Source organism: Chrysochloris asiatica, unplaced genomic scaffold (assembly GCF_000296735.1).
Source record: "Chrysochloris asiatica unplaced genomic scaffold, ChrAsi1.0 scaffold00146, whole genome shotgun sequence".
NCBI classification, from domain to species: Eukaryota; Metazoa; Chordata; class Mammalia; order Afrosoricida; family Chrysochloridae; genus Chrysochloris; species Chrysochloris asiatica.
The window spans coordinates 1,754,186-1,764,259 of record NW_006408664.1 but is presented as its reverse complement, the minus strand read 5'-3'; the positions used below and the strand labels follow the sequence as shown (position 1 = coordinate 1,764,259).

General features: G+C 37.2%; 1 protein-coding gene across 1 annotated transcript in view; it reads right to left on the bottom strand.

The window, feature by feature from the left end:
- Positions 1 to 4,676: 4,676 nt before the first annotated feature.
- Positions 4,677 to 10,074, bottom strand: part of RNGTT (RNA guanylyltransferase and 5'-phosphatase) — a 385,215-nt gene continuing 379,817 nt past the window's right edge. Inside the window, exons 15-16 of the mRNA XM_006870664.1 lie at positions 6,588 to 6,711; positions 4,677 to 4,840 (exon numbers count right to left, since the gene is read on the bottom strand). Of these exons, the coding sequence (XP_006870726.1) occupies positions 4,677 to 4,840; positions 6,588 to 6,711 (288 nt within the window). The remainder of the gene's footprint in view (positions 4,841 to 6,587; positions 6,712 to 10,074) is intronic.

Genomic DNA, 10,074 nt, shown 5'->3' with positions numbered 1-10,074 from the left:
TAAAGTGGATAAAGAGAAATACTTTTAACTGATGGTATATGGAGGGGATTATAATCAATGTAATGAAACAAGTTATATGAATTGTTGAATGTGAAGCTGATGATGTGCCCTGTAAACTTTCACTCAATCCACAATAAAAACTTTAAATAAAAAAAATTAAAAAATAGTACAAAGCTTTTGTAGGGCTTCAGGGAAATGCCTAAAGGGTCCTCCATGTGGCTATAAACCTCAACCTGAAGGTGCAAAACCAGCTCCCTGAATTCAGTGCCTGGAGGTACCCCACTTCTGCCTGAAGGCACTCATCTTTACAAGCCTCATGGGTCAGGACACCCTCCTCTCAGTCTCATGTTCAGGATCTTGCTCCTGCTGATGTCGCTCCTCTGCCATTTCTGTGGTGTCATACGTTTCTGTCCCTGGATCGAGGAGGTTCAATGTGCTGGGATCTCAGGGTCCAAAAGAGGTGATCCATTCCTAGCTCTTCTTTCTTGATGGTATTGAGCCCCGTTCCCTCCTGCTTCTGAGATGGCTCATTTTAACCCCAGCAGAATGGCAAATCCACCAAACACATTGGTTATGGTGGTTATGTGCCATGGAGTCGGTTCTGACTCACAGTGACCCTGTACAGGGTTTCCAAGGCTGTAAATCTTCACAGGAGCAGAAAGCCTCATCTCTCTCTCCCGAGGAACAGCTGGTAGTTTCGAACTGCTGACCTTGTGGTTCATGGCCCAATTCCTAAATTTTTACAGTCTCAACAATCACAGTTAACAGTCACTCGCAACTGAATCAAATAATCCTGTCTCTTCCCCCAATTTCTCTTAAGAGACCCATCAGGAAAAGCGGAAACACACCCAATCTACATGTTCCCACCCAGTTGTTTGGTGGGATCTACAAAGACTATGTTAATTCATTGCATTTGCTGTTCCAAAAACTGTTATCTTGAGTAAATTGACCTCTCTGAATCTCCGATTCCTCAGCTACAAAATAGGGATATTAGTACCTAGCTCCATAGGATTGTTGTGTTTAGGGCAGTATTAGTACTTGGTGAAATATCTAGTAATGGTAATACTTTATGATTGTGAATACAAAAGAGTTATAAAGCACTGGCTCTACACAAGAATCGTATTAGACTTGAAATGATTCCACTTATCATATCTGGTCCAATCTTGGCATTTCATATATGAAAACTTTTTTTTTAAAAGAGTTCTAAAGAGATTACAGGACCAATGAGAGGAAGAGCATAGACACAGTCAGTGTCTAGTCCTGGACTTTCTCTACCACATCACTGTGTTGCTCAGTTCAAAGTAACTGGGTTTGTACTTTGAAAGCTTTGGAACCAGAAACAACTAGTGCCCAGTTAAGAACCTCTGATTCACCTACAACCTCAGTAAAACCTGTTATATCAAAAATTCAAGATACATACAATGGTTCATAATAACAAACAGGTTCTATTTTATGAGACACATGAAAACATTATTATTACTGTATTACTATGCTAAAGATGTTCTACTGTATATCTGGACGTGTTTCTTTAAATTTTTTTTTAATTCATAAAAAGGTACACTATATACTAAGGCAAACATTTGACTGACATTAGAGCTGAACAGGACGTAACTATTCTGACTTAGGTACAAATTTAAGTTAAAGGCAGACTTAGAATGAAACTCATTTGTAATCTACGACTGACTGTGCATAGCTCAAAACGGTAGTATTATTTAAACCTTTAACAATAACAAATTCCATGTTACAAAAATGTATAGTCAACCCCAAAATTTGACAGTTCATTATTTTATCACTTCAGAATACTGCTGAGTATTCCAAAAAGTATTAAACACATAAAAAAAAATGTAACAGAATACATAGTCATACTGTAAACTGTTAAGATGGATGAACAGAAATGTTATCAACATCACATAAAGATGTGCTTCCCACCACTCCCCTCCACTCTAAAGATAAAAGGTGTAAACTACCCGCCTCCCCACCCCCACCATGTCGATCAAATTTCTTGGTTTCTTGGGAAGATATATGAAGAAATTTCCAAGTCTTTATGCTAATCACTTGAGTGCACCCAAACCATGGATGATGTTGGGCTATGGTTAACTACTGGCAGCAGGATCTGACACCAGCCATAGAAGGGCCACAAAGATGTTAATTAAACAAAGGGCTGACGCAAAGGCATCCTAGTAAAACAAAGGAGATACAGTTTCTGTTCTTTGAAATCAGTGGTTTTATTACAATGCACACTGACACACAATTAGAGAAGGAATGTCCTGACATTGTCTGAGCATTTCACGGAAAGCAAATGTAACCACCCAGGCAGTCGTCACCTACACCTTTTCCAAATACAAACCAAAGGCTTTACATGTCATAACTCAGGACAGCAAAGTTTGATTACTCTTGTCTATAAAATTTCAAGCTCAGAAAATAGTTATTATGAAGTGGGCTGAGCAGGGAAGTGTTTCCGTCATGGTATCCTGTCTCTGGTCTTTCCCCCTGACCTAGATGACTTTCAATGAAGCTGCATATGATAGTGTATTAAGAAGCTAACTGGGCTCTGGTTATAAGGTTGACTATTACATACACATCACTATAATTGAAAGGAAAAGAAAAATTAAGAAAATTAAGTTCTGCTAAAATGCACAAAGACAAGGAGAAAATATCTAGATGTACTAAAAATGAGATGCTCTTTTCACACAACTCATTTAAAAGGTTACAATTACCATAAACACTAACTCCATTAAAGATCGTTGGCAAAGGTTTGCTGTTCCATCTGCAAAAGGGCTCTGCCTTTACACAGGCTTGGAAGAAAGCAACTTACCGTGTGAGGAGAGTCACTAGTCTAGGTGAAGTAGACACCAGACTATTTGAATTTGCATAGGATTTTTTAAAAAAATCTACTTTGCAAAAGATACTATGAAACCCTGAAACTGTCTCTGTTTCAATAGTCTTTGTGGTAGTCAGGTGCTTTCATCTCTTTAATGCCCAAACACTCTAGGAGATAAACACTACAATGGCATTTTGGATAAACTCACTACATACTACATAACCTGGGGTCAACAAAATGAAAAAGCCCACACATGACTCTAGTATTTCACATAGAAAAGCACTACAGGAGAAAACTTTGTGTAAAAACATTAAAACTTGGGTGAATATAAATACATTTTTGGTTAATCTGTGCTACCTCATATAGAAATTCTGTCAGCTATTCAGTCTATTAGGTAACCCATTTAGATTTTCATGTCTGACTGTGTTAGTAGAAGAATAGACACTGCTGCATATACTCATGTATATATGCATAGACATATGTATACATATATAAAATTCAGATCATGAAAATTTGTTTTAAATACATACACTTAAATTTGTACCTCTAAAAATAAATACATTTGCCTTTAATTGGCTAATTCTGAGTTCCTTCGTAAACCAATCAGAACATACTTTCTCGACAATGGCAGACGACCAATTAGCTGCTCTTTAAATCTATTATCTAGTAGTCGATTTGTAAAATGCAGGTATGTAGTAGAAATAACATCCCCAGAAAAGAATATAGATACAATTCTGGCTTTGAAAATAAATGTCTTAATTTCCTTGATGTTTAGTTCCTACAAGTGTCTACTTCTTGCCTCTGCATTTATCTAGCAGTGGGAGACCATGTTTTAGTGACAACATTCTATTCCACTGACAATACCTTCTAATCAAAGGAATCAACTGGCACTTCACTTGCCGTTTTGTCAGAGGGAATAACACAACATCATTTGTATCTGATATCACTCCTACAGATCACAGTGAGTTGTGAGTTTTAATGTAATTTACAATGTGCTGGTACCACTGAGGTAAGGCAGAAATAGCCTTGGCATTAACACACACACACACACATACAAACACAACCAAAACACTCTCAGGAGAGCAACACATAAAGGACCTCGTGATGTCCATCCAAGTTCTCTGAAGGAACTCAAAAGCACTGCCAGAAGGTACACACTGGGATCTACGCTGTAGTTCAAACAATAGAAACAGATGGAACTAATCAATATTCTTGCTTTAGAAAGATAACAATTCACAAAAGTGGGCTTTACTTCTACTTTTTGCTTTTATATTTCCAAAAACAATTCTTAAAATAAAACCATACCAAGTTGTTTAATATAGTGTAATACTTAACAATTTGTCATGTGTTTTTGGATACAGGAATCTCAAAATGTAGGAAATGCATGATAATGATAGCAAGAATGTTTAATGCCATTGCCTAAATTTTTTAAAGGGAAATTTACCATGGTTGAAACACAACCTCTAAAAAAATGCAGTGTTCTACGCTCTCACAATTCTAGCTTGCTAACTTTATAAGTTAAAGGTGAAAGTTATCCATATATAAACAAGGCCTCTTTTTCATTGATTTCAATCTTGTTTAAACCTTTGGATATTTCAATCTTCAGATTCCACAAGGTAAGGCTTAGTTTATCATATATAAATCCACGATGTACTGTAGCACTGAGGAAACAAATACATCAAATATTTACAGGCTAGCTACAATACCTTTCTTTAAAAAACAAATAAAAACAAAAAACCTTCAAGTGTATATCAACATCAATCACACTCTTTCTTCAATTTCTCTGGCCGCAAAAATGGGGTAACAGCATTTTTTCTCACTCATCTCTCCTCTCAACCCTAAAAACAGATTGGTCTTAGGTCAAAGGACGAGGTCTTTTTGGAGGTGGTGGTGGCATAAGCTCTGTGTCAGGGTCCAGGTGATGCTTTCTCTTCAGTCCTTGAGAAGCTGTCGCACATCTGTCAATGAACTCAAACAGTATCTCCTTGGTGACAGGGTTTGAGATGCTGTTGCACACAGCTGTGGACAAAGGAGACACGTGTCTCACATAAGGGTTAATTAAACCACCCCGAGCATATAAGAAAGGGGAAAAAGGTTTGTCATCCCAATATGCTAAGCACTACAATTTATAGATTTGGGTGGCATGCTTCAAATTAAACTAGTCTCCTCCCTCCCCTACTCCCAAATTAAGTATTTTTCTGTTGGCTACTGGTGTGACACTGCAGGCTAATGCACTGGACTGCAAGGTCGATTTGAACCATAAGGTCAGTGGTTCAAGCTCACCAGTCACTCCTCAGAAACCCTATGAGTCGGAACTGACTTGACGGCACTTAGGCAGTGAACAATAACAACAACTCTCTTTACAAAGAGTACTGGTGGTGCTGTAGTAATCACTGGATGGTTAACCACAAGGTCAGCAGTTCAAACCTACCAGCTGCTACACCAGAGAAAAGATGAAGCTTTCTGCTCTTGTAAAGGGCCACTATGAGTCAAACTGACTACATGGCACTTAACAACATCAACAACACTCTTTACTGTACTATTAATTTTTAAGCAAAACCACTGGGTTATAAAAATGTTATCTCTATCCCTTCAAAACAGTTTTTTATGGGGTCTAACGTAACACAATACATTGCACATAGTCCATGTTCAACCAAACTTTCTACAGAGAATACAGCAAGTCTTGCAGTCTTTTACTCAGAAGGATGTCCAATCTGAATCACCTAACAGGTGAGAATCAGCCAACATGCTCATGGAATTGGGAAGTTCCACCGGAGTTGGCAGACCACATAATTCTATATAACAACTTATTTGCAGTAAGGTAACACATAACAAATTTACCTAGTAAACAAAGCATCTTCTCTTGGTGGTAGTGGTTATGTGCCGTGGAGTCAGTTCCGACTCATAGCGATACTGTAACACCAGTCCTTTTAATGTGGTTTACTTATTTGGTTTTGGAACAAAAGATACTGGCTTAATTATTCCTACTTCTAAAATTAGTTCATCTGAACACAGATGCTAGTTCCAACAAAAACCCTTAAATATATAACATTACCTTTTAAGCTGTAATACCCATACTGGCGATTTTTTTTCCCCTCATAAGCTTATTATATAATCATCATCATCTACAAAGCACTCCAATACTACACAATTCTATTAACCTTTAAACTTGGATTTTATCCTCTTTTTCAACTCTACCAAAACTGAAATGCAGAGCAACAACTGCTACTCTTGGTAGTTTATCACATAAACTTTAATTGATACCATGAAAGATTTACTACTCTGAATTCCCAAAGCATTCATATTGTACCCAAAGACAACTCTGAAGGCTAGGACAGCATAGCAGAGTTTTAGGGGGATGGTTTTCATTTACTTTGTCCTCTATTGTTTGTAAAGCTATTTTAGGAGCTGGAAATTACATTTTCCCCTGCTAATTTTGTCTTTTACCATCTGGCAAACAATGGTTTTTAAAGTTTTGAATAGATCTGAAATTATCATGGCTTTTGTTGTTGTTGTTGTTCAACAGACTCAACTTGTATACATCCTATTATTCTGCCCTTTTTCGGACCCACCAGTCTAGAGAGACCATATGAGCTGACTGGTCTGGAACAGGGTACAGACCTCACACTACACCTTCCCCTCAACCAAGTATGATATCCGAGTGATTCGATTCCCCATCAAGCAGAACAAAGACAGCACAGTTTGGTTCTCACACCTTAATATTTTATTTTTAATGTAACAAACACTGATAGATTGTTATACTCACCCATGGCAGTGTTATAGGCATTAGGAAAACTTTTGTCTGTCCTCTGTCTCATGAAGACCCAACTGTTATTCTCAAATTTGCATTCTATTATTTTATTGTCATACTGTTTTAGTTCTTTTGTCACCTGTTTTGTAAGAGAATAGAGAAAAATATTTAAATCATTTGAAAGGCTTTGTGCTTCCACTATGTGACAGACACATTAAACCCAGTGCTGCTGAGTTGATTACAACTCATAGCAACACTTTAGGAAATGCCAAAAACACCAAGGTAACTCTTCATGCAGAACTCTTGTCATCTAAGTGTCTGATAAGCCGAAGGGCATGGTATGCATTCCTTTATACACATGCTCATTTATCTGACAGTTTATAAATAGTCTTGAAAACAGCTGTCAATATACAGCAATTAAAAGAAGCTAAGCATAAACCAGTCAATTTGGGGTCAAATGCAAGTATGTTACCATGGGGACCAATGCCTTCAATATTGTCTGTGTCCCTAAGGCTTTCAAAATTGAGTATGCTGCTTAGGGTTCGTCAGCTTTCAGAAGGTCTACCACCTAAATTCCTAAGCCAACTCTGAGGAATTCCCTTTATTAGTTAAAAGAAAAAGTTGTACATAAAAAGTAAGCACAAGGATCAAATCCAAGCAACAGTTGTCCTAAGTATATGGCTTTACAATCAGTGATAGTTAAACAAAACTCTAGGCTACTTCTGCTTTCCATCTCCAAACTATAAGAATTTAGAGATGAAGATAGTTTTATTTTAATTGGTGGTTTTTTTGGCTACTACACCTCAGATGATTGAATATGGATTACAACTTACTCTATCAAAACTAGCAAGTATCCATGGTAACTATAGAACCTTTTAAAAGATATTTCATCAGGCTGTGAGGATGGTTTTCATAAATAGGAACCTAGCTTATCTTTGCAGTTTTCAAATCAAATGCCAGTCATGGTAATATTTTAATTCTGTCCTCATCTTTCACAGCTAACAACTTTTCCTCACAATACAGCAGATTGCAATCATCTAACTTCATTAGCATTATTTGAAATGTTCCCATTTTTCTCCCCATATATTCACTACCACCTAGGAATAAGAAAAGAAGCAAATTTTTAAAAGATGCTTTGAATTCACAGATTAAGCATACGCAAGTCTTCACAAAAAATTATCAGATTGTATTCCTTTTCCCTAATGAGTATTATTACACTTGATTAGAACATGTACACATTCACCAAATCCAGCGTCTACTCAGTGGCTAGGGAACTAAGGAGTTTGGACATGGTGCTGTAGGATAAGCAGTGGACCACAAGGCTGGTGGTTCAAACTTGCCATCTGCTTCTTGGAAACCCTCCCTACACAGGGTCACTGTAAGCTGGAACCAACTTGAAGGCACTTAACAACAACAAGGAAACTAAACCTACCCTCAATAACAAGACTGATGTTCCAATTAGTAGCAAACTTGTTAAATTTATTCTCAAACATCCATTAATTTAGTTTCAATAGCCCTCCATTCTGTCCTGGAGATGCACTTCTTTTTAGTTTTGATACATTATCTAAAACCAATTACAGGCAACCAATATTTTGTGATATTATATGTAATGTCTAGTCACAGAGATAAGTTTCTAAAACTTTCAAAGTCTCTGTTTCTTAATCTCTAAGACAGACAAAACAACTCTCAATTCATCAAGTCACTGGAAGAATACTAAATGAAAGTACCTGCCACATAGTAAATGATTAGCAAAATTATTAATTAAGTATCAACTTAGGAAATAAAGGCTGCTTATTTAAAAACAGCTTTATAAGTAACTTTTACCAGAAGAATCATGGTGACATGGACAAGCTGAAAGCAGCTGCCAAGAATATTATGTCACATGCCGTTCATAAGAATGGTTTGCTAGTTGACAATGTACAGTTTGTACTTTTACTAATAATTTTAGTAAGTCTTTATCATATTGTTTATCATTCTTCTTTTCCAGTTTCAGAATTGCTATAAATTACAATTTGCCCAGTCTGGCAATAGCAATTAAGCAGGATTATTAACTACTGCCACCACTTGTCTGTCAGTTTGTTATACTGTCGGGGGGGTGTAAGTTGCTGTGATTCTGGAAGCTATGCTACAGGTGTTTTAAATACCCGCAGGGTGACCCATGGTGGGCAGATTTCAGATGAGCTTCCAAACAAAGACAGACTAGGAAGAAGGAGAGAAGAACTACTTCCGAATATTTAGTACTGAAAGCCTAGTGAATAGCAGAGAAACACTGTTAGATACAGTGCCAGAAAATGAGGCCCTCAGGTTGGAAGGCACTCAAAATGTGACTGGGGAAGAGTTGTCTCCTAAAAATAGAATTAAAAAAAAAAAAGTAGAGTTGACCGTGATGATGTGAATGGAGTAAAGCCCTTGGGACCTTCATTCGCTGAGGTGGTTCGATTCAAAAAGAAGGGAAACAGCTGTTAACATCCATAAATAATCAGAACATAGGATGTATGAAGACTGAATCTAGGAAACTGTGAAAAATAAAATGGAATGCAGAAACATCAGTATCTTACGCATTAGTGAGCTGAAATGGACTGGTATTGGCCATTTTGAATCTGTCAACCACATGGTTTACTATGCTGGAAATGGCAAATTGAAGAGCAATGGTGTTGCATTCATTGTCAAAAAGAACATATCCAGATCAGTCATGAGGTACACATCGCTGATGGGATAATATCCATACGCCTACAGGGAAGACCAGGTAATACCACTATTATTCAAATTTATGCAATAACCATTAAATCAAATGAGAATGAAACGGACGAATTCTACCAACTTCTTCAACATGAAATCAATCAAACAGGCAATCAAGATGTAATGATCATTACTGGCGACTGGAATGCAAAAGTTGGAAGCAAAGAGGAAGGATCAGTAGTTGGAAAATATGGCCTTGGTGATAGAAATGATGCTGCAGATCACATGATAGAATTCTGCAAAGTCAATGATTTGTTCATTTCAAATACCTGCTTCAGACAGCATAATAGACTATACACATGGACCTCCAGAGATGGAAAATACAGAAATCAAATTGACTACATCTGTGGAAAGAAACCATAGAAAAGTTCCATATTATCAGCCAAAACAAGGCCAGGAGCAGACTGTGTAACAGACCATCAACTGCTCCTATGCAAATTCAGACTGAAGCTGAAGAAAATGAAAACAAGTCACCAGAGTCAAAATATGACCTTGAATTTATCCCACCTGAATTTAGATATCTTAAGAACAGATTTGATACATTAAACACTAAAGACGAAAAGACCAGAAGAGTTGTTGGATGACATCAAGAACATCATACAGGAAGAAAGTAGAAAGTCATTAAGAAGACAAGAAAGAAGGAAAAGGTCAAAATGGATGTCAGAAGAGACACTTAGACTAGCTCTCCAGCGTAGAGATGCTAAAGCAAATGGAAGACATGAGGAGGTACAAGAGCTGAACAGAAAATTTCAAAGGTCAGCTC